This window comes from Alternaria dauci, chromosome 7 (assembly GCF_042100115.1).
Source record: "Alternaria dauci strain A2016 chromosome 7, whole genome shotgun sequence".
NCBI classification, from domain to species: Eukaryota; Fungi; Ascomycota; class Dothideomycetes; order Pleosporales; family Pleosporaceae; genus Alternaria; species Alternaria dauci.
Genome location: NC_091278.1, coordinates 2073229 through 2100195, shown reverse-complemented (window position 1 = coordinate 2100195; position 26967 = coordinate 2073229). Strand labels below are relative to the sequence as shown.

Here is a 26967-nt window from a genome sequence, read left to right as displayed (position 1 = left end):
ACAATGATAGAATTTCATCACGTTTGAACCAACGAGGTTGAGGCATAAAAGACTTGGATCCGTGAAAACCACATCGCTCCTACATGTCCGCTGATAATGGTGTTCGCACACCCGAAAAAGAAAACGAAAATCCCGAACTTCACCACATTGCTCCCTACCATCCTACAACCACCCAACTATCCCAGGAGACTACAAGAAGCGCAAAAAAATGGACTTGCAGGGAATCGAACCCTGGACCACTCCCAGACTGTTCCTGGGCGATTTACTGCTCAGGAGCTGATGCTAAGGGAGTATTATACCACTAAACCACAAGCCCGATTTGCTGATGAAGAATTGAAAAATGAAATCATTCTATACTTGATAAGAATTTTGGACCCGGGACGAATGGTTGCAAAACCTGTTTTCGGCCCGATCGCAAATCCCCCCACTGGATAAACTTAGGCGCTGCAGTGGATAAAGCCGGCAAGTTTCGAAAACGGACTCGCGACCAAAAATAATAATTCGATTGCCGGTTTCTTGATCAGTAATGCATAGGAGGTTCAAGGGCGGAATATGTGCATTCATAAATATAAAATACTTAGGGACAGTGAAGTCTTTTGAAGAGAGTCGCAATCTATCGGGCTTGAGTTGAATAGACATCGGTTTGATATTGAAGGATGTCTGGTCTTGATGGGTTGACGAGCTTTGCGAAACATCTCCATCACAACCGAGCTTCTCAGCTTTCTAGAATCAACTTTTCTGGAGACTATTTTTAGTCTTTAGTAACCAAGTGAAACTGGTGAAGGTTAGCACGCATCAATCACATCACGAAGATTAGATCTGATTCACCAAGCCTGTATACCTAGGCAGAGTATGTCGACAGTGAAAGTATGCGCCCTTGTACGTTGGTTCCTAAGCCTTCTAAAAGAGGGCACCTCTCGAATCGCTAACAACTCCGTGCTCACCACAAACACCTCAACTCAAACACTGCGATTGCGACAACCGAGTTCACACAACCATGACTTCTCCCGAAACCACACCGACAGCCCGATCCCCTCTGCTAAACTTACCAGGAGAACTACGCAACCAGGTCTACGCCTTTGTATTCTCAACTAGTCCCCGGGATCACATCGATTTCAGTCCAGGGTCCAGCGATAGGCACATCAATCAATTGCAGTTGACTTGTCGCCAACTCTACAAAGAGACTCGGCTGCTCGAGCTTAAACTCAATCCTGTGAAGATTGATGGTCACATATCTGGGGACTCATCTGAGAATTTATTGGATGACAAAAACCCGATGAAAGCCAAGAGAATGTTGCTGGACATAACTCGCTCGCTGGGACCCAGAAGAATTTCGTGGATTACAAGTTTAACACTATCGAATCAAGTTCCACCCGTGGAAAACGCACCTTGGCTGGAACTAAAAGAGATGGCGAGCACAATGGTCCACTTGGCCGACGTCTTGAGAGACAACCCAGCGCTACGAGTCAAGTACAATATGCACTGTTTCTGCAGAGCGACACTGCTCAACGGAAAGAAAGACGACAAGTTTCTTGACCTCTACATTATCATTCGTGGCATCTTGGTGTCTAGCGTCATACGCGACGAGGATCTGGAGCACATGTGGCCGACATTGCCAGCATTAGTACCAGTGATCAAGGAAGGTCGGGAACGCCTAGTGAGCCGAGCAGGAAAGTCGCCCGTTTTCCAGGCTTTGAGACAAGCACCGCTGGAGACGCAGAAACTGTGGGAAAGGGTTAGGTTTTTCCCTAACCCAGACATCGTCACCCAGCCGCGGTCGGTCGTGTTAAGCTCACCTCCCTCGGGCGAATGGGCTCTGACATTGCAATTGTGGGCAACATTACTGAGGCGCTGGATAGAAGAGGGAGTCTGAAGAGGTTGTGCACAGTATAATGACGGATGCGAAGATATGTAAGATATGCTAGATGTCCAGTGTAGCGGGTTACCATATCCACGCATCAGCTCTGGTCTTTCCAAGGGCACGGCAATGTTGCTTCTGTTTTCCCGTTGGCAATGGAAGTTCGTCTGTTTGCGTCGTACCGCATGGCAGATCAGGGTTACGAGGAACTAGAATGGACAGAATGGATAGAGTCGACTCTCCTCATAAACTCGGTAACAATGAAATTTGGTTTCATTCTATTTTTCGGATCATCATTGCAGAGGTGTGACTGGGAGCGAATGAAAGAGGCCAGATGAAAGAAGACAAATCCGGCGCACGGGCCCGCAGTTGCCTCGGTGACATCACAAACAAGCTGCGCAGACTTTCCAACTCGACCTATCGCTCATCGCAGCGATCACACGAGCCAGCCCACGCCCGTCTCACGTCTGCCCTACAACTGCCCCAGTCGCAACCCCCGCTGGCTCGTAGACTCACCTCGACTGACCCCTCCACACCATCGAGATGGCTGATGCGCGGGGAGAATACTGGTATTACGAAGATGGCGTGGATCCAAACAAGATAACGGTCCCGGAACTGAGGAGCATCCTCCTCCGACATGGCGTTCAATATCCTTCGTCAGCAAAGAAGCCCGCTCTAGTGGGCATGTTCGTCGACCTCGTGCTGCCTCAGAAATCGCAAGTCCAAAGGGCGCAGGCACGCACAAAGCGATCGACGCGGGGCATCGTGGATGTTCCCTCGAGTTCAGCCAGCACAGTAGAGACAGATGAGGCCGAAGACGAGACGCTGGTAGTGCCTACACCTGCGACGGCACGACGCACAACCCGACGGACAACGCGCGAACCGACAGAGGAAGCAGATGTAGCGGCACAGCGCGCCAAGACACCCTCGCGGGCTATACCCGCCAAACACAGCAGGGCGCTTGAGCCTGACGTGGATGAGCGACCCGCGGCCAGACGCACACGAAAAAGCGTCACTCCAGCGCCGAAGGAGCCTACGCCCGAGCCGGAGGCGTGGCATCGCAACGATGCTGCCAGCCCCTTCACCCAGGAGAACCCCTTTCAGAGCGGGAGCTCTCCTGCAGTGCCAGACACGACATCACGCGACCGACGTAGGCGGACTACAGGATATGCTCAGGAGAGGCGCAAGAGCGACGTGCATCGCCGGAGGACCTTTCAACCCAAGACTGAGCAACAGGACGACGGTGTTGTGGTGCCTACTCGGGGAACATTCGACGTGGCGGACCCGCGTGTGAAGCAGCAGGAAGACGATCTCGCAGATGCCGGCGAAGAGTTCACCCCAGAGGAGCAGCTTGATCTAGTGCGCGAGCGGGCAAAGGCTGGTGAAGTGGACATTCTGCCTCCCCGGAGACGCAGGCAGAAGGGCAAGAAAACTGGAACAATCAAAGCAATGGCCGGCACTCTTCTGCTCACAGCATCAGCCGCCTTCGCTGGCGTATGGCGGCAGGAGAAGATCGAGGTTGGCTTCTGCGGCATTGGACGGGATGCCACCGGACTTGCTGGTGTGGAGATACCTAGCTGGGCGGATCAGATCCTCCCACAGTGTGAGCCTTGTCCGCCACACGCGCAGTGCTTCCGCGGATTGACTCTCAGGTGCGATCCCGATTTCATCATGAAGGATCATCCGCTCTCCCTCGGTGGCCTGGTTCCTTTGCCACCGACCTGCGAACCGGACAGTGAGAAGACACGCAAAGTGAACGGTATTGCGAACAAGGCAACAGAGATCCTTCGCCAACGCAAGGCCCAATACGAGTGTGGAGAGCCTGATGCAGCAGGAAACCCAGTGGAAAGCCCCGAAGTGAGCGAGGTAGATTTGAAGCAGCAGATGGCATCTCAGAAGAGCAAGAGCTTGACAGACCAGGAGTTCAGTGAGCTCTTCGATAGAGCCTTTCCTGAGCTGGTCCTGCGGGAGGAAATAGTTCAAAGCACTGATGGGTAAGTACTTCCTTGCCGGTCCCATCACTTGTACAGCATTTCTGACGTGGAATTGTACTAATCAGTCACTCTTCCTTGTACACAGAACAACAGGCGCACGACGTCTCGCATCCACCTCCCTCGCCAAGCTCTCCCTCTCCTGCAGCGTCCGAAGATCCCTCCGACAATCCTTTGAACGACATCTTCTCCAAATTGTAACAATACTCTTCCTCGTGGCCACTGGCTCATACGGAAAGTACGCATATACCAGTAGCCGGGCGATGGAAGTCCGGGCCAAGCAGCTAGCAAGCGACGCTTATGATCGACTTCAGGACCAAGCCGCGTTGAGCTACTACGACCCGGGCGCTGAAAAGGGCATCAGTATGACACAACTGCGAGACGACGTCTTGAGGACTGAGTTCAACGCAAAGCGTCGACAAAAGCTGTGGACGAGGGTACAAGCAAAGGTTGAAAAGAACAGCAACATTCGCGCAGGTGTCCGAACGACAGCTAGCGGCGACGTTGCTCGCATGTGGGAATGGGTCGGTCCTGTGAAGCGGATCGACGATGGAAGAACACCTGCGAAAAGTGCGAGTAGCAGGTTCAGTCTTGGCATGGGCAGCAGCCCTCCATCTGCGTCTCGGGACACAAAGGAGGTACAGAAGTGGGAAGAAGGACATCCGGTTTACTAGACTTTACATTTGAGCTTTCATTTGTTCCACCAGGTCCATAATTAGACATGGTACGGTGAGGGATCTACATTTTATTTAGCACGCATGATACCACAATGAATTCTTACCAGTTCAACTCATGATGACGAGGGACTCGCAGTCATCCATGTGCCTCTCCATTGTCTTGGCTGTGGCTGGTGTGGCGCACATACCGGCTTACTAACCTAGCCGAAGCCCACACAACGCTAGCAATATCGGCGCAGCGACCACAACACCTCCAGCAACACCGCCAACTTTTCGCTCATACTAACCACAGAGCAAAATCCGTCAAAATGGTGAGTGATATCTCTGCTGCCGGGAATATTGCGAAGGACACGACAAGTGCGACGTGCGACGAGCGACGAGTAAACGAATTCACGAATCGATGACGATGGCGAGGCGAAACCCAACCCCACGACATTGTGCCGACGATACCTTATCGGAACGAGATACGGCGGGGGTTATCCGATGCTGAGAGAGCTGGGATGGATGATGTCCCTCGTTGCTGGCTCGAGGGAGACGCGAGAGCCTTGCAGTGGGAGAGCGGCGACTCTTTGAGTACGCCATCACGCGTTCACATGTCTTGCGCCGCACCACGAACGAACTGCAAGGGCGCTAGATTGCGCTTGTATAATCCATGGCGGCATTATTCTCACAGGATCCACACGATTGCAGCCTCGCGCTAACGACTCGTCGTCGTCGTCGTCGTCATCTTTTCGCTCGCTCATCTCGCATTCGTCGCCATCAGAGGAAATGGGGAGCTTCAATGCATTGAACGCGGACGCTGACTTCCTCCCCCAGGTCAACGTTCCCAAGACCCGCCGAACCTACTGCAAGGGCAAGGACTGCAAGAAGCACACCCAGCATAAGGTCACCCGTACGTGATGCCTGTCCACGCATTCGCACGCCCGTATACTGAGACTGTGTAGAGTACAAGGCTGGAAAGGCTTCGCTGTTCGCGCAGGGTAAGCGTCGTTATGACCGCAAGCAATCCGGTTACGGAGGTCAGACCAAGCCCGTCTTCCACAAGGTATGATCGCACGCGTCCGAGACGGAGAAATGGGTTACTAATACCCAGACAGAGAGCGAAGACCACCAAGAAGGTCGTTCTCCGTCTAGAGTGCACACAGTGCAAGACCAAGGCACAGGTATGCTGCATTCACCTCCAACCAGCCCGCACTTGCTAACACACTGCAGCTCGCCCTCAAGCGATGCAAGCACTTTGAGCTTGGTGGTGACAAGAAGACCAAGGGTGCCGCTCTCGTCTTCTAAGCGTGCATCTTCTTTCTCTCTCTTTTGCTGGGCTCTCGGCGTAGTCTTCGGGCGGATGGAATGGAACGGCTCTACCTTCGACTCAAGCAATGCATCAAACCATCAGTGCGATAAGGAAATGAAGGCGTGTTAGGCGGTGGAAGATTTGGCGACAAAGGGTCACCAGCCACGAATTTACGGACTGTAACCTACATATGCATCAAATGGAGCTCGATTGAAGGGACCGCAAAACATGTGTTTTTTTGATTCAAGCCGTGACGGACATGTGATGATTTCCAGATGCAGCAGGTACGACGCGGCTCGATTCCGACGGAATCATGTTTCCAGGTCGTAGTTGCCCCTCCACCCCCACTAACGCGTCAGTCGCGCCCTATCTTTGTCGACGCCATAGACGCCACTTGTACTGCATGTAACGTGAGTTGACCATCTTCCAAAAAAACTCTACGCCATGGCTGATTCTAACAAGAAGAGTGTGCTAATTGTTGGCGGTGGCGCCGTCGGTGCCATCGCAGCCGTCAACCTCGAAGTCGGTGGCCTCGCAACGGTAACGCTTGTCCTACGCTCCAACTACAACGTCGTCAAGGACCACGGATACACGATTTCCAGCTGTGATCATGGAAATCTAAATGGATGGAGACCTAGCGTCGGTACGTTGGTGACCTCTCTCTTTTAAACTCGGATGGCCTAGGGATCAATATCGAATTATGTGTGGATGTAATTGGGTGCTAACATGTTAAACAAAAAAAAAAGTCCGCAATAGTATCCCCGATCTCGTGCGCGAGGGTATCGAGCAGCCATTCGACTACGTGATGCTTTGCACGAAGAATATACCGGATATTGCTCCCTCGGCCGTCGATCTGATCAGTCCTGCGCTCCCCACGGGCAGCAACGCGAGTAAGACGACGTTGATACTCTTGCAAAACGGATTGAATATTGAGAAACCGTTTTTGCGTCCTCATCCTAATATTTGCATCTTGAGTGGTATTTCCATGATAGGGAGCGCGGAGACGGTGCCTGGTACTATTGTTAGTATTCGTTCCTGTCTTTGTATTTCGGAGAGTCTGGAAGGTTGATGTGTGTGTGTTTACTGACTGCGCGCCATCCCACCCCTTTCTAGGTCCAAGATGAAGGTGACAAACTGCTCATCGGCGCCTTTCCCACATCAAACATCAACCCCGCTGTACCTGAGCGCCGCGCCGAGGAATTCGTGCACTTGTATTCTGCGGGTGGCAAAACGAAATGCACATACTCACCCAACGTCCTGCACGACCGGTGGAAGAAGTTGGTTTTCAACGCCTGTCTGAATCCCATCTGCGCGATTACAGGACTAGACGACGGGCGTCTGCGATTAGCAGACGGCGCACTAGACGGCCTCGTGCGACCCGCCATGCGCGAAATCGTTGCCGCGGCGAAAGCAGTTTGTGGCGTGGAATTGGATGAAGGGGTTATCGAGGAGACGATCCATGTTGATCCGCTAGAGAGCTGGTTGAAGCCGAGTATGCAGCAGGACTTGGAAAAGGGCAATTTTCTCGAGTATGAGAATTTGCTGGGGGAGCCGTTGAGAGCGGGCAAGGATGCGGGCGTGGGTATGCCGACGTTGGAAGTGCTATATCAGCTTGCAAAGGCGATTCAGTGGAGGATCAAGGAGCAGAGGGGGTTGGTTGAGGTGCCTGGGAAGAAGTAGAATGTACTTTGGTGGTTGGGTGGTGTTACGACTCTGGGAGTCATGTAGATGGTGGTGGCAGGGTGTCGTGGCGTCTCGCTATCCATAGAGGATGTGTAGCATGATCAAGAATCACAGTACGAACATGGAAGAAAGTCGTGATAAAGAAAGATGTGTATCATTTCGTTGAAATGCGTTTGTAGCTTCTTCTAGCAGTATGGTCAGGGGAGTGAGAATACTGGAGTCTGCCTTGGTTGGACAATCACCTGTAGTGATTCTCCTTCAATTGAGAACATTGAACCAGCTCCTTCCACACCCAATCTACTTTCTTGTCGGTGATGCGCATCTGCGTGCCTTGACGGACGGTAGGACAGTATGTCAAATTTTTGGCTTGTAGATCCGCCAGATGCACAGAGTGATCTGGATCGTCTGAGTAATTCTGCCTCCACCTCTGCCCGTCATACAATCGACAGTGCCTGGTTGGGGCAAAGGAGAATAGGTTTCTGAACCCCAGGCCGCGGATCATCGCATAGACGTATGCAGCATCGGAAGTAGAGTTACCATGAGCTGAATTAGAACGACAGTCCAGCATGTCGATTGTCAACAAAGACAAGTAGAACTTGGCTCTCATTGACGGTATGTAGGGGAGCAAACTAGACACCTACAATGCTGTTAATGGCTATATTGACATCAGACTCTCTTTGAGTCACGTGAAACCGTAATAAAGACGTCCCGAAGCATCGTACGATATCATGCTACAGGTTTGCGATGGAGTCGATGTACCAGGTTGGTGTTGCAGCACGTCGGCGAGTTGCTAACGAATGGGCATAATACATCCATCATGACCAAGCGAGGCATTTTCTCCCATCGCGATCAGAATGCAGTTCGCATCGTTATTCGATCGGAGAAGGCGACGTACCATGGCAGGATTGCCATCCGAAGCAGGACCGGAGGGTTCGCGATTGGACAGTCAGGCGTTGGCGTCGAAGCTGTGGAGGCAGGTTCCTTCTAGCAGGCGGGCCATGGGACTGCCGCTGCAAGGGCACGAAGATCTCTTGTCGCAAAACCGGCAGAGAGGGCACATGTTTGGGCTCTGACGGCGTGCGGCGTGCCAGGATAAACCAGGTTTTGATGGGCTGAGGAGCGGAGCCGAGGTGGCGGTGCAGTTGGGGTCAAGGCTGGTGCTTGGCGAGTGACGAATGACGAGTGACGACGCTGTGAAGCAACTTGGGCTGCCAGAGTCAAGAATCTTCCCAGCTCCTCCACGTGAACTCTTCTTACCCATTACCTGTCTCTCCTGTGCACGCACCCTAGGCCCTCTTGCCCGCGCACCGAGCAACCGACCTCACAACGCCATCTTTGAGCGCTTTCGAGCGCGCGCGCCCAGGCTTGGACTCCTCTCAGCCACGCTTCACTGCTTAGTACACACGGCCAACACGACGATTCCAGACATTTCCTCAGCCGCATAATCACCTCACGCCAGCCAGCCGCCTGACACAGTGGGAACCAGCGGACCCGACGGCCTTACTCTCTCTCTCTCTCCACACACACACAGCGCAGTGGAGACGGATACGTGCCTTGCCAGGCAGAAGCGCCCATAGCCTGTGACCGCCAACACACCCCGCGCATACCGTCCGGAAAATGGCACTCAACGGGGTGCGCCGGAAGGACACGACCAAAGGCCCGCCGTTGCGCATTCTGTCGCTAGGTATGTTGTGATGCAACGCTCCAGTACGGCCGGTGCTAACCCGTGTGACAGACGGCGGAGGCGTGCGAGGGTACTCGATGCTGATCATCCTTCAAGAATTGATGCACCGAACTTTTGTCGAGACCGAAGGCCGAGCCCCAAAGCGGCACGAGGTACCCAAGCCATGCGCGCACTTCGATCTCATTGTAGGAACGGGCACCGGAGGCCTGATTGCCATTATGCTGGGCAGGCTGAGAATGGACGTGGAGACGTGCAAAGACGTCTACGTGCGCATGACGAGAAGGGTGTTCGAGACTGACAAGACGTTTGCTGGCATACCCTATCGATCTACGCTGTTCAAGGCGTCCAAGCTAGAGGAGGCCATCATGCAGTGCGTGCGCGAACACACCATCTACGACGACGAGGGCAACGACAACCACAACGGGCAGGACGCACCGCCCATGACCCCGGGCAGCGCTATTTCGGGCCGTATGCAGAGGAGCGCTAGTAATGCCAGCAACTACAGCCAGATTGGCATGACGCCGGTGAACATGCGCATAGCCGCTATGAAGTGGGGGAATCCCCACGCCCTGCTATACGACAACCGAGAAGAGCGCACCAAGACGTGAGTGCTTCACACGACTAGTATTCCAGTCCGCTAACCCGCACAGCGCCGTCACAGCTGTCTACAAAGGCACACGGAAATCTGGCGCCGGTCAGATCCTGCTCCGCTCCTACGATTCCCGCAAAGAACCCGCTATCGAACCCAACGCCACGATATGGCAAGCCGGCCGAGCCACATCCGCGACTGCCCTGGCATTCAAGCCCATCCAAATCGGCCAATCCGTCTTCCTCGACGAAGGTTCCGGCAAATACAACCCAGCCCCCATGGCCCTCGACGAAGCTGTCTGCAACGAATGGCCCGGCCGCGAAGTCGGCGTCTTTGTAAGCATAGGGACGGGAAAGCGACCCGAAGGCACAAACGCACAGCAACATCTCTGGTGGGAAGGCTTTGTGTCAGGCGGCATCGGCGACTTTGCAGAAGCCCGCCGCAGGCTCATTCAGAAGATTGAAGACTGTGAGAAGACACACAAGGAAATGAAGGACCACCTTGCGAAACGACATGTCAACCCGGAGAACTACTATCGTTTGAACGTCAACGTGGGTGTCGGCGAGTTTGGAATGAACGAGTGGAACGCCCTCGCCGAGATTAGCACAAACACACGCATGTACCTCGCAGAGAAGAGCGTCCAATCCATCACCCTCGATGCCGCTGCCAAAATCGCTAGGATCCATTTCGCAAAAGTTCGCTGGGAGCGCGCAGCCAAAGGCGAATCTCCTTTCTCCCCAGGCGCCCAGGCACCCAACAAACCCCTCCCCACCGTCCCAGACCCCGCGCCCATGGCCGTCGAACTGCCAGCCGAGGAGCTTGCACCAGAATACTACACGAACATACATCCTGCGTTTCGGCCCGCAGCCGAACCAAGACGGCCGAGCGATAATGACAAGTTCCTCGTTGTGTCGAGTAGCGATGAGTATCCGCAATCAGTGAGTACAGATGGCTTCTCCGACCTCCCACCGCGTCACTCGGGCGAACTCGTAGCTCCAGGACGGCGCTCAGAGGAGCAGTTTCAAGCCGGGAGGCCGGTTTCTTGGATGAGTAGCGCCACGAGCTGGGACGACAGGTTGAGTAATGCGCCGCCGAGACCGCCAAAGACGCCGTTGCAGGAGGGTTATGGTCCGCCGCCGCCGCTGCAGCCACTGTCTCCTGGCGGCTTAAGGACGAGTCCGCCGGCCGGGAGTAGTTTTGCGAGTCCGCCGCCTGGTGCGCCGTTGCCGTATCCGGATACGGATGGGCCGCCGCCTATTGTTAATAAGGCTACGAAACCGGATTATTCGAGGTGATGGAGAGAGAAAGACACAGAGAGAGTGTGTGTGTGTGTGCGAAAGTCATGATTCTGAAACGGCTGAAAAGGATGCATGTTGAAAGATGTATAGTTGAGATACCCATTCGAAGTTTTTTCCATTTGCTCTGTTTAATGACTATTGGAGTTTTTCATACTTCGACATGTTCTTCATGATGTTGTCCCATTTCGCATCCCGTCTTCTTCATACGTACATGAAAGGAGAAGATGTTTCGCTCGTGAATGCCCATCAGACTACCTAGGTATGTAACTGTGTCGACCACATAGCTCGGCGAGATTCAGCGACTGCATTAGGTACATCCTCGCGAATGCGACGACGCCATCAAACTCAGTTGTCTCTCGCACCTGCTCAGACCTCATCCTCTGTGAGCTCGGGCTTAACGGCAATCGTCTCGTCATCGAAATCACCGCCTCCAATCTCTTCGTTGGTAAGCTCCTTCTCAGCCTCCTTCTTCTTACGACTGCGCTTCGCTGGAGTCTTGACGTTTGTTTCTCCCTCCTCAGCATCGCCCTTGGCCTTGCGCTTGCGCGGAATCGGAGTCTTCTTCGGAGTCCCACCAGTTGCATCAGCCTCGTCGACACCACGGAGCGCTGCAAGCTCAGTCTTCAAAGTGCCCTTGAGGCGATCGACCATGATGCGGCATGCGCCGACGGTTTTGCCGTCAGGGCGAGGAGCATTCTGGATTAATGGGTTAGCTGGGTGATGGAAGACAATCATGGATAAAGAGGGGGAAGAGTGGGAGCAGAAAGAGGAGGAGTTATACGTACAGCATAGTCTAGCTTGACGTTGGAGTAGTCGACAAGGTTGAAGTAATATGCGAGCTACATGTGTCTTTTGTCAGCAGTCAAACGGGAACAGGTATGTGTGAAGTGGAGATGGACGTACACGCTGACGGTCTGTCCAGCCCTTGCCGCTATCGTTGCCTGACATGGTGGGGTGGTTGGGCAATTGTTGGATTGTTTTGTTGTTATGGTGTGTAATGCTTGGCAGCTAAGTAGCAAGAGGATGGCAGATGCGAGGTGCGAGGTGCAAGACTGTAAGAAGGAGGGAAGATAAAGGTGGGGGTGTTTATTTATGTGTGGTAGCTTCAGAGTGCGGAATTCGAGAGATGAATGGGTGGAGGTGAGTGTGGATTAGTAGACATGAGATACGTCAGATCGAGAATGTCAGAACGCTAGATACAGCATCACTGATGAGCGATTTAATTTGAAATTTCCATTTCTTGGGGTTTTGTTGGTCATGAGCAACCTATGCTCACCTTCACCACGCATCGTGAACTTCGCATGATGGACCACGTGCCGTCTTTGCCGTCCGAGAACTCACGGTGAGGTTGAGTTCCACCCGCTTGGCAGATTTTCCATCCTGGATATCAACATAAAGAGTGTTCTCACCCTGCTTCTCCCTCCACCTCTACCTTCCATCCTCACCTTGCAATTTCCAAAGCTCTTCTTCTTTTCTCACCCGAAAAGCCCTACCAAATCACCACCTTCTTCGACAAGATCAAACCATGTCTGACGAGAACACACCCAAAGGCGCTGGTGGAAAGGTTCAAGGTTGGACTGAGCGTGAATTCGTATGTTCGTTGCGATATCTTCAAACAGCTGCAATGCTAACAGTGACAAGCTCGTCTACCTCCTCAGCGCCTTAGATTCCGCTAACATACAAATCGATTATAACGTAAGTATCCCTTATCTACCATTCAGGTACAAAGTACTTTCCACTAACGTGCCGCAGTCCGCTCCTGTTCCCGCTGGTCGCAACGCAAACGGATGTCGCCAGAAGATCAACAAGACCAAACTCGCGCTGAAGCCAGAGATTGATGCACTGAAGGCTGGATTGCCCATCGCTGCCGCTTTCACTTCTCCTGTTGATGGCTCTCCAACGAAGAAGGCTGTTACACCGCGCAAGCGCAAGCCGAAGGCTGATGACGAGGGCAACACTGGCGAGGTTACTCCCAAGAAGGCTCGCGGTCGCCCCAAGAAGAACAAGGAGCCTGCTCCTAAGACTGAGGAGGATCAGCAGGAGCTTGGCGTCAAGACTGAGGTAAACAGCGAAGATAAAGAGTACGACACTCTGAAGGAGGCTGAATCGATCTGAACGTCTCGGGAGGCAGCGTCATAGCACCGAGTGTATGCGCATGGATGAGAGCATCGTGGGGCTCTGCAGCACATGTTAGCGTCTGGCGTTCTCAATACATTCATGGCATGCTTGGAGTATTCTGTGCATCTGAATTAGCTGCATCGTCGGGTATCATGGCTTAGGAGCATCGCGGACATACTCGAAGGATCCGAATCAAGTATTGAAAACAACCAAACCCTAGATATGGTTTACGTGCTAAACTTCCGACCCGAAAACTCACAGTCCATAAAAGCAAAGTAGCATACCGCCATCGCACATCTTCCCATCCCCTCCACCACGTCTACAAAGCCGCGGCAAATCATCGACCACCCGCATACAACATGCCTTGTACTCACCGACAAGCCAATCTAAACTCACCCAACTCTTCCGCCTCGCCGCAAAAGCGTTCTCCAACATCTCGAGTATTATTCCAACCAGCATATGCATCTAACCCATAGAACCATAATAACAATTATTAGCCACCTACCCACCATCACACACCACCAGACATCCCACCTAACCCCAGAAAAGTAAAACAAGTCAACTTAATTAACTCTCTCAACCAAAAACAATTTGAACCAAGACTCCGTCTCGAAACCGCCTGCAGCCCTACCAGTCGTCCTCGTCGATCCGGTTCATGCGCGCGCTTGCTCCAATCACTGTGTGCATGGCGAAAAAAAAAACTGTTGAGAACCGGTCGGAGTGGGTCGGTCCGGGGTAAACAAGGGTAACAAAGCAGCCAGCGGGTGTTCCCGCACATGAGAGCGGAAGGGATGGAGGGAGGGGGCGGCAGGGCGGCATTGTGGCTGGTGGTATGGGGTCTGTGCTACTATAGTTTGGGGGCGCTGTTGATAAGGAACGTATGGAAGATTCCGGGATCTGTTTCTACAAGTGGTAACACGAGATAGGCCTTTGGTGATAAGCTGACCGTCTTGCTGCACTTGTGCATGGAAGCAGTTATTCAGGTTCTCGGAGAATGAGGGGGGCCGCGTCAGAGATTGTTGAACTTGTATGGTAGATGATAGGTGTTGTTCAACGCCGGTGACAAGGTCTTCTCAACAAGTCCTGTTGTTGAGAACATGGTAGTAGAACATGGTAGTAGAACATGGTAGTAGAACATGGTAGTAGTGACGTGAGACGGAAACTCCATCGGTCGATGATTCGATATCACAGTTGCAAAGTGGAGACGTAGAGTTGATCTAAGATTGTCCATAACATGTTGCATTTTCATTCCACAGTGCAGTCATCTGCACCAAGGTCGGAGGTATCTAGTGTGTACTACAAGTCTCGTGAGAGGACGAATGAAGTGTAGTAGGGTATCGAGTATCCATCCAGCCATCCCACAAGCACAAGTCGAGAGAAAAGGAAAAGTAATTTTGGTGAGACCCAGTGCCCAGTCTACATTGAAGGCCGTTACCGAAACAAGAACCAAAGAAAGGCGCACCTTGAATTAGGGACGAACCGTAGCGCCGAAAGCATGTTCAAGAACCGAATGAGCTCTAGAGGTGAGCGACACCGTTGGTGACTTCAGTCACATCAACAGTAGTGCCATTCAGCTTCTCGCTCGCAACGAGCTGCGATACATTTTTGTCGAAGTACTTGGGCTCGGTGTAAGGGTCGTACATGTTCTTCTTGATGTAGGCATCGAGTTGCTCGTCAGTAAGGCCGCGGAGCTCAGTAGCGCGGTCAACACCGTTCTTCTGAGCGGCACGGATGACACCACGAGCAACAATCACGGAGACCTCGCGGATGCGGCGGATGTCCGGGTACAACCAGCCGTCGGCAACTTCTTGCTTGTTGAGGGAAGTCGAAAGTGCCTCTGCAGAGGCGTAGATCATGTCTTGTGTGACGGAGACAGCCTTGGAGATGATGGCACCCAGTCCAATACCAGGGAAGACGTACATGTTGTTTCCTTGGCCGGGGGTGAGCAATCTGCCCTCAAACTCCATTGAGGGGAAGGGGGAGCCGGAAGCGAAAAGGCAGCGTCCCTCGGTAGCGACGACGGCCTCCTCAAATGTGCACTCGGATTTGCTTGAAGGGTTGGAGAGAGGGAAGATGATGGGGTATTTGTTGAGCTTGGCCATCTTCTCCAGGATGTCCTTGTTGAAGGCACCGCCAATAGTCGACAGACCCATTAGGATGGTGGGTTGTATGTAGTCGATGAGGCGGCTGAGTGACTGGTACTGACGGCCGTTGTTGTCATCGCGAGCGAAGAAGACCTTGTGTTCGGCGAGTTTATCACCGCGGTCCAGGGTAACGAGACCGTTGGAGTCGACGAACCAGAACTTGCGCTTGGCCTCGTCCTCTGTCAGACCCTCCTTCATGAAGTACTCGACAATTTGCCTAGCAACACCAACACCAGCGCTTCCAGCGCCGAGGAAGATGGCCTTGTGGTCCTTTGCGGGGACACCGGACGCCTTGACAGCGTTGATGAATCCACCGACGATGACGGCACCTGTTCCCTGGACGTCGTCGTTGAACATGGCGTATTGGTTTTGGTAGCGCTCCAGGGCGGGGAAAGGGTTCTTGAAGTCCTCGAATTGGATAACGATGCTGTCACACGATCAGTTTCCTGAACAGAATAGAAAAAGATGTTACGTACCTGGGCCACTTGTCGGTGAGAGCAGCCATGAGCTCGTCGAGGAATTCCCTCTCCTGCTCGGGAGTGACCTTGGGCATCCTGGAGCCCATGTAGAGAGGGTCTTCGCGGAGAGCCTTGTTGCTGGTTCCGAGATCGAGAGTCAGGGGCAGGGTGCTGTCTGGCTTGATGCCAGCGCAGGCGGTGTAGAGAGCGAGCTTTCCGACGGGAATGCCCATGCCATTGACACCAAGGTCACCAAGACCGAGAATACGAGATCCGTCTGTGAGGACAGTGATGTCGACCTGGTGTGGCCAGTTGTCGAGGATCTTGCGGAGGTTGCCCCGGTCGTTCCACGAGAGGTACATGCCCTCGGGTTGTGTCCAGATTTCGTGCCATCGTACGCAGGCTTCACCGACGGTGGGGGTGTAGATGAGGGGGGTGAGTTCCTGGCTATGTTAGGGCCGTGGGTGGAAAGTGTGTTTGGTCGTGTCGTACCTTGATGTTCTCGCCGAGGAGACGGTAGAAAAGATGTGGGTTGGTGGCCTTGAGGTGGACGAGGTACTGGAACTTCTCAATGGGCGCCTGCTTCATGGCAAGGAGCCGGAGGCCTGGCAACGTTAACACGACTCATTCTTTTCTTCTCCCTTGCATGTCCACGTACATCGCTCGCTCTGGATGTCGTAGCTCTCAACGGCTGGGGGGGTGAGGCCGTATGTGCCCAGGGTCTTGCGGACATCGGGCGTGTATGACAGGTCGTAGTCACCGGAAGTGGTGCTCAGTTGGCGGGCCATGTTGGGGCGGATAGCAGAAGGCATGTTGTCGTTTGCTACAGTGGCCATGCAACGAGTGAAGGGAGGCTTTTGGATTGAAGAACGAAGGCCTTGGGCGGGAGCCGTAACTTTTATAAGCGACCTGAATCGCTGCATTGAAATGAGCTGAAACGCAGCGTCGGCAATTGAAAAGGAATTGGGAAGACAGCCCGCCTGGGGCACGGAGGATTGGGGGGCTACATAATAGTCAGCCTATCGGATGGGTCTGGGTTCCGCAACAGTCAGTCTGTGAGGAGATCCGTTCTCGCCGTCAAAGTGTGCCTGTAAAGGAAGCATGGACCAGCCCGTTGGTGAGTATTACGCGAGTCCCCTTCCCCAACTATCTCTTCTTGGCGACGACTCCTCCGCATACCACGACGATAAGGTTTCATCTGTCCCCTCTGCACTTTTGCCCTCAATCATGGCATTCGTAGAGCACATTCAGTGCAATTCTTCAGTATTTTCTTGCCAAATCCGGGGCAAGCCCTGTCCGTCGTGTCACAGCCACAGCCACCGGGTAGCAGGGGTCATGACTGGACGTGCATATCATTCGGGAGCAATCGGAACGCCCACTGCCTGGACACAATGCCGTAGGATTCTTCCATGGGCTTCAATCTCTGTCCGTTCTGTGCAGATTCGCTTTCGCCGGCACTGCAGCCCTAGCTGGAAAGTAGCCCGAACGCGTGGCAGCAACAATATTTGTCTCTACCGCTGTTTTCTTTTGTTCAACGACGGCTTCGCAGCGTTCGTACAGCCAGCCCAACACACGCCTTGTCAGGCATCGAGGCATTTTATTCCCGCAGTGACAGTCCATGCGCAGCGCGGCGCTGTGACAGCGTGCTTAATTATTATTAATCGTGGTGATCTTACGGGAGTTGTCTCGTGTCCGTCCCCTCGCCACAGCCCTATGGGAAGGATACCTTGGATGCGTTGCTCAGCTCAATAGCGCCATGGACATGAGCCAGATCAACACGTCCGTCTGCCCTCGCGGGTCCGCACGTCGGCACCGGGTCCATGGAGGAATACTGCGACCCGACGAATTGCTAATCACTATGAGCGGTGTGTCTTTGGACCGCACAACGGAGCCGCTGAGGGCAACTTTTTTTACACGCAGAATGTGCACCCCTGGCTGTTCGCTAACGGACCGTTGGTGGCATGGTGCCAGGGGAAGCGCATGCAACATCCGATTTCTTTGGCCCCATGTCTGCGACAGGCCGGCTGGTCTCTCGAAAATTACTCGCCGACTACAGGTAGCCGTGAGATGCGGACCGAGGGCCGACATATTCCATCTGACTCAATTCACGTTCATCTCCTACGATACGTCGGAGGTCGCAGACTTTACATGTGCAGCTGGTGGATCACCCGCGTGGTGTGGGGAAAGCTTGATGGCTTGGGTAAGGCAAGCCGCCCAGGGGCTTCGCGCCCAGTTCCTTCCATCTTCCAAGCATCGGGGCACGCGACTCCACAATCCACAGCACCACGGGTGGTTACGGACGACAAACTCTATTGCGTGCTCTCACCCACATCCGACTTTTGCATCCAAGTCTCCGCTCACGTTGACTAATTCCCGTGCATCGATTCTTGATCCATTCACCATTATTAATTCATTGCCTCTCCTTACCGCAGCGCTGCGACTGCCATGCAGCTGTCAAGTCTCACCGTCTCTCTGACGCCTTGGCGGGCGAGTCAGTATAGCACATCTTAGATCTCGAAGCCCGCGCTTGCATGAAGCCTCGTGGTCCGAGCAGGCTAGCGTGCGTCGTAGTCTGTGGCACTCTCAGTCTGTAATGCCTCGTCGGAATCGGAGTCGGTGTTCGCTGCATTCTTAGGATCGATAGACCCAAAGAACCAGCACTACGAGACCGCACTGTTTTACACACAACGACAGCCTCAGTCATTAGCCTGCCAACACGTCCACAGCCATCGGCACCCTGCGAAACTCGTCCACGACAGGCGCAGTCGTGAAGAGCAAGCACTCATTCAATCGGTGAGAAAGCTGTCGTGACAGCACCACGATTGGCGATTACGATTGATGCTAGCGAGCTACAGTCAGCCGAGGTTATCAATGTTGGACTTCTTCTGCAAACCTGCTTACATCTCCTAAGATTCTTGCTAAAGCACACTGATGTCCTTCAGTTGGCGTCAAATGCCAACTATGACGCGGCGATATCCGGAGAGGCCTCCGCGTGGCTGTGACAGACTCCCAAGTGTGTTGATAACTTGTTCACGATAATTTCAGTGATCTGAGAATTGTTGAAACAGTCAAGTCTACTGCGCGAAGTGCATCCAGTCCGTTTTAGGAGGCTCTTGACGGCCGCCTTTCAGCGCCTTCTCTTGACTACCCACATAGCCTGAAGCTAGAGAGTGAATTGCCTCGGCATTGCAGAGCTTCTAGCCCATGTCGCATGCGGATATGGACACAATCGTACCAAGTTGATGTGTTGTATGCTGATGAACTCAGTGTGGATGCAGATAAGATGAGTTCACACACACCCCGTGCTTCGAGAGTGATGCGCGAACCATGGGTTGGGGAATGACACCCGGCGATTCGCTCTTGGCGCATATGTGGGGCCGCGGATCGACGAGCGGCATGACGTCGAAGCGACTCGCTTCCCTCGTCATCCTTACCAACGCGTCGTTGGAGCTTGAAACCTTGGACAACTTCAACAGCTTCAGAGTGAGCTATACCCCAGCTCTCTTCCGCGTTTTACTAACCTCAATTACTCACTGCCCGGCCAGATAGTGACAGAAACCACCGCAATGTCACTCTCATCATGCTTCGGCTCGCGCAAACGCGACGACCAGCAGCCGCTGTTGCCTCAGGTATGTTTACGCATCCAACCACAAGAAGACGGTTGCTTACGGTCATGAACAGTATCGCGATGACACAACGCTCCAGCGCGAAGTGCACCAGAAGCTCCACTCGTACCAGATGTGGAGGGCGCTCACCATGGGGTTCATGCCATCCAATGAGCAACTCATCATCAATCTGCGCAGCTTGCTATCGGCAGACATCCTGAATCCAGAGAACCCCGATTTGAGCGACTCAGGTCGTCTGCTGGTCAAGTTCACGAAACAATGGCTCCATCAGTTCATCGACACGATGAACCACAAGAACAGCGAAGACCAGATCCAGGACTTTCTTTGGTACCTTTCCAAGGCGAGGATTTCTGTTGACGTGGAGGATATGGCGAGACGCACGACAAGGTCAAAGGCAAAGGCAGACGCTACTGCAGGTGCGTGCATACATACGTGTCCGATTACCATCAGCTAACGCGTCGACAGCATACCACAGCCTCCAGACTGTCGGCTCTCTACTCCTCACCAACTCGGACTTCCGCATCTTCCTCTCTGACCTTAACGTTGTCGGTCGCGAAGTTTTTAGAGACTCTGCCTTTACGCTGTCGAATGTGGCGAAGAAGGCTGCCAAGAAGATCGAGCCCTCGCCAGCAGAGTACAAGGCACTTAAGGAGCCAGGCGCCGATGAGAACCTTGCACGTTCCGCTGAGGAGCTGAGTGGAGAAGTCACTGAGGTGGCCAAGGTTGTTGGAAATGGTGTGGCCAAGGTTGCTCACCGGGCAGACGTCAGCCTAGCAGAGAAGCTGCAAGGCGACGAGGGTGAATCCCTCTTGTTCCGTCTGAAGAAGACGGTCACGAACCTGAGGCAGAAGAGGGACTACAACGACTCCGTATCTGTACTGGCAAAGCTGCTGAAGCGCTATGCTATGGCATATTCTCGCACAGTTGAAGACGCCATGGGCACGCTCCAAGAGGACGTCGACACGAACCCAGCGATGGACAAGGCCGTCAAAAACTTCTGGACTTTCATAAGCTCCTTTGGCGATAAACAAGAATGGAACAAACTCGAGGATGCCTTCCACAAGGTCCTGGAGCACTCCCGCAAGGACCCTGAATTCGAAGACCTACTCACCGACGTCGGCAATTCCCTCCAGAAGCTGCTTACCGACCCCGACTTCTTCGATCACGTCGACGAAAAGTTCCAGGAGCTCAGGAAGAAGGCCAAGGGTGTTGGAAGCGAGTCGTCGCTCCGTCAGGATGTTGATTTGTTCTTTGAGCAAGCTCAGCAAACCTTTGTGGCTGTTACACAGGACGAGGACATTGCGAAGATGATCAAGACAACCATGAGGATCTGGAACATCCTTTCGCCCATGCATTCGGCCACCAACGGCGAACTGGTTCAGGACGCCATCAACGTATTCGTTCCTCTGGCTGTTCAGGCTATCCAGTATATTCCTATTCCTCGTCTCGAGGTCTCCACGCCTGAGATTGACATGCTCTTGGAGAATCTGATCATCGAGCCCGGAAAGACGGTCAACCACACCTCCTTCCTGCCCTTCCGCTTCAAGGTAGAAACCTACAACGACTTTGAGCTGCGCAAGGCACGCTTCCGCGTCGCATCAAAGGCCACATCCAAGTTCACCATCAAGATTGACGGTCTCTCTTTCCGTGCTGATGAAGTCGGCTTCCTCCTCCGCGCACACTCTGGTCTTCTTCGTCTCGCCGACGAGGGTATCGCGTCCTTCCAGCTGGACGAGCGCGGCATTGACATCCACCTCGACGTGGAAGTCGGCAAGGAGAAGCTAGAACAGATACTCACTCTCAAGGCGGTGCGTGTACATATCCACAAGCTTACGTACAAGCTGCGCAAATCCAAGTTCAGCCTCCTCGGCTGGCTGTTCAAGCCCCTGCTTCGCCCCATTGTCCGCAAGGTCATGGAGAAGCAGATGGCCAAGGGTATCGCAGATGGTATCCACGCTGCTAATCGCGAGCTTCTCTTTGCGCGCGAGAGATTGAGGGCGACGAGGATTTCTGATCCGGAAGATCTCAAGACGTTTGTCAAGGCGGTTATGACGAGGCTTACGCCTGCTGATGATCCGGATCTTTACACGAGGGTGGGTGTTGAGGCAAACAAGAAGGGCGTGTTTGCGGGCAAGTATGCGCCGGGTAGTGTCGTCAAGCTGTGGGAAGAAGAGGGCAGGCGGGCCGAGGAGAGGATTGACGATTGGGATGAGGGTGGTTGGAGGAATGATGTCTTTGATCTGCATGCGTTGGCTATGACTTAGGCGTGTGTTCGTTTTTCGGTATGGGTATCGGGCTTTAATGGGAATGGGGGGTTATGATGGGCATCTATTTGGGTACAAAATGTTTTCATAGCGGGTCATGGTTATGGGTTGGTGGGTTGGCGTGGTCATGGTGTTTTTTAAATGTAGTACAAATGTAAATGGTATGATTATGATCAAATGTCTGCTTTGATGTTGATTTCCAACAGCAATCCAAGTAAAGAGATGTGGAGTGTATGATGTTGACGTTTGGATTGGCACATATTTCATAAACCTCCACTTCTACAGCTTACTCTATATCATACAAGGTGTACATTGAGCTCAAGCCGTGAGCTCGAAACTTTTACCAAGACGTTGAAACACTCTCCATCTTCCCAATACGAATGGAAAACTCCCGAGTGGCATTCCATCACACTCACAGTCACTGATCGATTGAAAAGTCCCTTGCCACTTTCCTCTTCCGGCAATCCCTCGTCTAGAAAGGAGGCAGGTAGAACGGATACCCACCATTCTTCATTCTGAAGACGCTCAACAAGAAGCTGTACATGCCAAACAACACACCGGTCCACAAGAAGACGGCAAAAGACTGGGCCCGCGCATCTTTAATCCTAGGAACCTTGATAGCCAGGGAAATGGCGGCGAAAGCAAGGACGCCGTAGATGGCAGCAACAATCTGGCTCTCGAGACCATACTGGTTGCTGAAGCCACCAGCGAAGTAGCTCATGCCGCCCTTGCCATCGCCAACGACATATGGCGTCTTGCGAATATGGTTGAACATGTGGCCAGAGGTGAAGAGCAAGATGGCAATAAGCGAGACGGCAGCCCAGAGATTACGGTTCTGTAGCAAGGGAACAAAGTAGGGCCATGCAACGGAGACGGCGGTGATGCCACCGAGGACCATGGTGGTGACGGTGATGATCTTGAGCCAGTTGGTGGGGCGCGAGACGGCGGGCTTGGGCACCTCGGCGGGGATTTGTCGTGAGATCCAGGCGTGGATTTGTTCCGCGGTCTGGGGGCCGGCGGTGAAGTCGAAGCGGACGGGCGAGGCGTCTGGCTTTGCGTGGGTGCCGACGGTGGGGTGGAAGTAGAGGAGGACGGGGGCGGTTTGCAGCATCATCTGGGGGGCATTAGTCTATGTATTTCTGCAATTGAGATGGATAGAAGCAGGAGGGCGCATCTTACCGATTGGAAAACGTTCTTGCCGTCAACAAAATCCAAGGTTCCGAATACAAGTCTCGTCGCACCGTTCTTGTCGCCTTTCATCCAGCTCTTGCCCAGCAAATCCCACTCTGGCTGGAAATCCCTACACAACATACACCCAAATCGTGGTTCCAAGGCCGTCAGCAGTACAGCAACGCCGTAGTCGCGCGGCGACTTTGTCAATTGGGCATAGCTTGCGTCGTCGAGCTTGAGCGGGTGGCCGGTGGACAGGGATTTGGCGCGGGCATCGTTGAAGCGGTCGCCGGACGGCTTCTTGGCTGCGAGAGCTGTGAAGGGGAGCAGCGAGGCAGTGAGGAGGTTGAGCCACCGCATTGTGGTGGTGGTGGTGGTGTGAAGCGGGCGGATGGGTTGGGGGTTGCGGAGACTTTGTGGGTTGGACGGGGAGCTCCAAAGCTTGGGAACGTGGCCTTGAGCCCTCGCCCGGAGATGCGGCGGCGTGCGTAATGGCGCCAAGGCTGGCAGGGGTGTCGCGACATGGGCGGCGACCTCTATGCGGAACTGTAGCCCTCACTGCACCTGTTAGTCTGTGAGAATGTACTCAGACTGCTGACCCTTCAACCGTCGCATCATTGTCGAGGTTATTCAATACAGTCATTCTTTCACTGTTGTGTTGCTAGCCCGACACAGGCGTCTGGTCTCTGTTTGTTTACTCAGTCGCGTCCTCCCCAGGCCCCACCAGTTCCATCGCACATGCACATGCACACACACACACTACACCTACCCTACAGATACGCACACATCATTGAGCAGATATTACACCATGGTCGCCACTGTGGAGGCGGATATAGATACCAGCTACGAGATGAAAGATGTAAGTCGCAGACTGCTGGACCCTGTTCAGATGCCATCTTCTCAGACATTCCCCTAACCCTCCGTGTTCTCTCAGCTCCAGAACGCGCTGCGGAACGCGACGCTCGAACTCAGCCTCGAGCGGAGTAAGCACTCGGTCGAAGCGGTAGTCAAGGACGAGGAGATGCGGAAGTTGCGAGTGGCCCAGTGCCTCCTGCAAGACGACAACAGCGACCTCCACGAACAACTCGAAGACGAGCAGGCGCGCTCCGACGAGCTCGAGGCATCACTCGAAGAGGCCCTTGCGCAGTTGGACGAGCAACGCGCAGAGGCGGAGGCAGCGCAAAACACCATGCGCACCCAGGCCCGGGAGGTCGCCAATCTCAAGGTAAGCACGACCAACCTGCCGATCCATGCACGCCTTGCTGACACTCGACCAGGCCGAACTCAGGGCTATGGAGAACGTCACGTCCGACTCCAACAAGATACTCTCCGACAAACTCGCCCTCTCGCGCGAAATCTCATCACTACGCCCAGAAGTCGAACACCTGCGCGCCCAGGTCGAAGCCAACGCGGGCCTCCTGGCCGAGAAACTCGCCCTACAGCGCCAGATGACGACGCTGCAAGTCGAGCTCGAGAACGAAAAACGGACTTCCGCCCGGACAATCGCCAAACAGGGCAAGAAGATGGAGCAGGACGAGGACCTCCGCAACGAGCTAGAGGAAGTGCGCAACCAACTGGCAACTGAGAAGAAGGACCGGATCAAGGCCGAGGCAGGACTCACAAAGGCGGAAAAGGCCATGGACAAGGTGCAGGCCGATTTGGAGTCGCAACAACAGGCGACCGAAAGCCTGCAAGCCAAGGTCGAGAGCCTGTCCAAGAAGGAGGCCGCCAAAGCCACCAAGCGCAGCGAGGCTCAAGATGCCGCGATTGAACAACTCCGTCAGCAACTGGAAGAGGAACGGGCTGCCCGTATCCAAGCAGAAAAGGCCAGCAAAGATGCTGCCACCTACGACGCAGAGATTGAACAGCTCCGACAGGAACTAGAGCAAGAGAAACGCGAGCGTCAAAAGGCAGAAAAGGCGGCGAAGAAGGCTTCACAGTCCTCGCAACTGCCAGACGATCAAGCCGAAGCCGCAAGGAAGGAGCTAGAGGAAGAGAGGCGAGAGCGTAAGAAGCAGGAGAAGGAATACACCAGAACCCTCGCCGAGCTCCAAGGTAAGAACGCCGTCCTCGACGACAAACTTGGGGCCTTCCGCGAGAAGCTACGGACAACCAAGGAGAAGCTCAAGGAGAAGGAGGCCGAGCTCGAAAGGGTAGACAGAGCACACACCGCACCACCAACTAAGAGCATGGCACCTCCCGCCTCCAAGCCCGCGAAGAACGCCCGGAAGCGCATGGCTGCTACGGCTGAACCAGAGACTATGCTGGGTACACCTGGCGACGGATTTCCTGCGAAGAAGGCGAAGCGCGCCGCTTCTGTCACAGCTATTGGCGACACATCGACATTCTCTCTCACGCCCTTTTTAAACAAGACGTCTAGCATTGCTCTCGGTAGTCCCATTGTTGAGGAGGAAGAAGATGGTGATGAAGCTGAGCAACGTGCCGAGGAAGAGGAGGTACAAGAACAGGCCACGCCAACAGCACCGCCCAAGAAAGCCTCCAGGCAGCCAAAGCCCAAAGCCCTGGCTCCCTCCGCATCCAGCAAAGCGAATGCGAAACCCAGGAACAAGAAGAACACCGCCGCCGCCAACCCAGTCCTTGACATGGTATCAGAAGAAACCGAGGACGCGTCTGAAAACGCACCACAAAAAGTAGCAACCAAGGACTCGGACGGGCCGTCTAAAAAATCTAGCAAAATGAAGCCTCGCAAATCCCTCATGTCTTTTGCTACCTTTACCGAAGAACCTGCTGCCGAAAAGAAAAAGAAGAGGAAGTTGGGTGCTACGGCGGGTAAGACGCTTTTCGATGCCGAGGAAGGGGATGATGATGATGTTGGTGGGGGCATTGGTGGTGTTGGTGTGCCCGCGCGCTTGAAACCGGTGGGACTTGGTAAAGGCTTGTTTGCGGCGCGGGCGTTGAGTAGGAGTGCTGGGTTGGGTGGAAAACAGGCGAGGCCGATTAGTGGGGGTTTCAATATGTTGAGTGAGGAGGCGTTTTCGTTTAGTCCGTTGAAGAAGGATAGGAGGGGGGCGAGTATTCTGAAGTAGGGTGGAGTGGAAAAAGAGGGGCGGTTGTACGATATTGCATTCGGCGTGTATATGTTTTGGAGTTTGGTATCATTGGTTAGGTTGCATTTGTTAGACGAGAGGTGCATAAGGTACATGGCAATCAGATTGCATCAAGGCATGCTAGGACTCTAAATACCATGTCATTAGTATCGTATGCTCGAGGTGATTAGACTTGAGTGGTTTAGACATGCGTATTTGATCAGGCAAGACAGCGCCTCTCACCTTTCATACCAAAGCAGGTGAAGGTAGACGCTACTTGCGCCCTAGAGGCGAAGACCTCATGTCCTCTGTATAGATACTAGGTTCTTTTCATCTCCTAGCTTCTTTCCGCTACCCACACGAAGATGAAGCCTGAACGTGAAGCGAGTGACGGACCAATCTTCTTTTCCTTCTACAGTAACCAGACGAACGGTTTTCTCAGTCCGGCATTCCTCAGCTCCTTCAAACACCGAAACGTCAAATACAATTGCAGCGAGCAATTCTCCCAAGCAGCAAGAGCAACATGGTTCGAGAGCAAAGGCGAGCGATACAAAGCCATAAGGGGCGCAACGGATCCTCAAGAACAAAAGGCGCTAGGCAAGCACATCGACACCAATGACAATTTCTGGCTACAGTTCTGGGAGACATCATGTGAGTTATGGAAGAGAAAAGAAAAACAACTATTTTTGGACAAGCGACTAATCAGTAGTGGGAAGTGGAATACGAAGTTATGAGGATTGCAACACGTTTCAAGTTTACAATCTCAGAGCACGCATCCAGCCTTGCGCAGAAGCTCATGGCTACGGGGTATCGAGAGCTCGTCATGGCTGATCCAAAGGATGCGCTTTGGGGGATCAAGATGGACTTGGTTGCAGCGGCGACACATGTTGGGCCTTGGCCTGGGGAGAATCTGCTGGGGGAAGTGTTGATGGATGTCAGGATGAGTTTGAGAGTTGAGGCAAGGTTGCGGGAAGAGAGAAAGGTGTTTTCGATGGCGCGGTTTCGGGTAGCGTGTTCTGTGGTGTATTCTTCTCGAGTTGAGACCACAGAAGAGGTGGAGTAGTGCAGA

General features: G+C 53.6%; 10 protein-coding genes across 10 annotated transcripts; 7 read left to right on the top strand and 3 right to left on the bottom strand.

Annotated features, from left to right (window-relative positions):
- Positions 1 to 2401: 2401 nt before the first annotated feature.
- Positions 2402 to 4523, top strand: ACET3X_007813 (uncharacterized protein; the record flags this gene model as incomplete). Its single annotated transcript, XM_069454000.1, has 2 exons — positions 2402 to 3852; positions 3938 to 4523. The coding sequence occupies 2 exons, from the start codon at positions 2402 to 2404 to the stop codon at positions 4521 to 4523; spliced, it is 2037 nt and encodes a 678-aa protein (XP_069304976.1).
- Positions 4524 to 4775: 252 nt separating this feature from the next.
- On the top strand, positions 4776 to 6040 carry ACET3X_007812 (60S ribosomal protein eL42). Its single transcript, XM_069453999.1, has 5 exons — positions 4776 to 4837; positions 5343 to 5418; positions 5471 to 5571; positions 5624 to 5689; positions 5739 to 6040. Exons 1-5 carry the CDS (start codon positions 4835 to 4837, stop codon positions 5811 to 5813), a joined length of 321 nt encoding a protein of 106 aa, XP_069304975.1. The 5' UTR covers positions 4776 to 4834; the 3' UTR covers positions 5814 to 6040.
- Positions 6041 to 6261: 221 nt separating this feature from the next.
- Positions 6262 to 7497, top strand: ACET3X_007811 (uncharacterized protein; the record flags this gene model as incomplete). The annotated part of the gene is made up of 3 exons (XM_069453998.1): positions 6262 to 6460; positions 6564 to 6838; positions 6931 to 7497. 3 exons carry the CDS (start codon positions 6262 to 6264, stop codon positions 7495 to 7497), a joined length of 1041 nt encoding a protein of 346 aa, XP_069304974.1.
- Positions 7498 to 9117: 1620 nt separating this feature from the next.
- ACET3X_007810 (uncharacterized protein) lies at positions 9118 to 11068 on the top strand (the record flags this gene model as incomplete). Its single annotated transcript, XM_069453997.1, has 3 exons — positions 9118 to 9184; positions 9236 to 9788; positions 9835 to 11068. 3 exons carry the CDS (start codon positions 9118 to 9120, stop codon positions 11066 to 11068), a joined length of 1854 nt encoding a protein of 617 aa, XP_069304973.1.
- A 369-nt stretch (positions 11069 to 11437) lies between these two features.
- Positions 11438 to 12019, bottom strand: ACET3X_007809 (uncharacterized protein; the record flags this gene model as incomplete). The annotated part of the gene is made up of 3 exons (XM_069453995.1): positions 11438 to 11767; positions 11857 to 11910; positions 11975 to 12019. The coding sequence occupies 3 exons, from the start codon at positions 12017 to 12019 to the stop codon at positions 11438 to 11440; spliced, it is 429 nt and encodes a 142-aa protein (XP_069304972.1).
- A 577-nt stretch (positions 12020 to 12596) lies between these two features.
- On the top strand, positions 12597 to 13186 carry ACET3X_007808 (uncharacterized protein; the record flags this gene model as incomplete). Its single annotated transcript, XM_069453994.1, has 3 exons — positions 12597 to 12662; positions 12713 to 12766; positions 12824 to 13186. The coding sequence occupies 3 exons, from the start codon at positions 12597 to 12599 to the stop codon at positions 13184 to 13186; spliced, it is 483 nt and encodes a 160-aa protein (XP_069304971.1).
- Positions 13187 to 14706: 1520 nt separating this feature from the next.
- On the bottom strand, positions 14707 to 16603 carry ACET3X_007807 (uncharacterized protein; the record flags this gene model as incomplete). The annotated part of the gene is made up of 4 exons (XM_069453993.1): positions 14707 to 15760; positions 15810 to 16234; positions 16284 to 16396; positions 16450 to 16603. The coding sequence occupies 4 exons, from the start codon at positions 16601 to 16603 to the stop codon at positions 14707 to 14709; spliced, it is 1746 nt and encodes a 581-aa protein (XP_069304970.1).
- Positions 16604 to 18176: 1573 nt separating this feature from the next.
- ACET3X_007806 (uncharacterized protein) lies at positions 18177 to 21788 on the top strand. The gene is made up of 3 exons (XM_069453992.1): positions 18177 to 19420; positions 19473 to 19833; positions 19883 to 21788. Exons 1-3 carry the CDS (start codon positions 19358 to 19360, stop codon positions 21679 to 21681), a joined length of 2223 nt encoding a protein of 740 aa, XP_069304969.1. The 5' UTR covers positions 18177 to 19357; the 3' UTR covers positions 21682 to 21788.
- A 365-nt stretch (positions 21789 to 22153) lies between these two features.
- ACET3X_007805 (uncharacterized protein) lies at positions 22154 to 23211 on the bottom strand (the record flags this gene model as incomplete). The annotated part of the gene is made up of 2 exons (XM_069453991.1): positions 22154 to 22795; positions 22861 to 23211. 2 exons carry the CDS (start codon positions 23209 to 23211, stop codon positions 22154 to 22156), a joined length of 993 nt encoding a protein of 330 aa, XP_069304968.1.
- A 448-nt stretch (positions 23212 to 23659) lies between these two features.
- On the top strand, positions 23660 to 25898 carry ACET3X_007804 (uncharacterized protein; the record flags this gene model as incomplete). The annotated part of the gene is made up of 3 exons (XM_069453990.1): positions 23660 to 23710; positions 23786 to 24076; positions 24129 to 25898. 3 exons carry the CDS (start codon positions 23660 to 23662, stop codon positions 25896 to 25898), a joined length of 2112 nt encoding a protein of 703 aa, XP_069304967.1.
- Between the last annotated feature and the right edge of the window lie 1069 nt (positions 25899 to 26967).

Coding starts and splice junctions, on each gene's coding strand:
- ACET3X_007812 (XM_069453999.1), top strand. Junction 5,572..5,623: donor CCAAGCCCGTCTTCCACAAG/GTATGATCGCAC, acceptor ATACCCAGACAG/AGAGCGAAGACCACCAAGAA. Junction 5,690..5,738: donor AGTGCAAGACCAAGGCACAG/GTATGCTGCATT, acceptor AACACACTGCAG/CTCGCCCTCAAGCGATGCAA.
- ACET3X_007806 (XM_069453992.1), top strand. CDS start 19,358: ATGTCACTCTCATCATGCTTCGGCTCGCGCAAACGCGACGACCAGCAG. Junction 19,421..19,472: donor AGCAGCCGCTGTTGCCTCAG/GTATGTTTACGC, acceptor GGTCATGAACAG/TATCGCGATGACACAACGCT. Junction 19,834..19,882: donor AAAGGCAGACGCTACTGCAG/GTGCGTGCATAC, acceptor ACGCGTCGACAG/CATACCACAGCCTCCAGACT.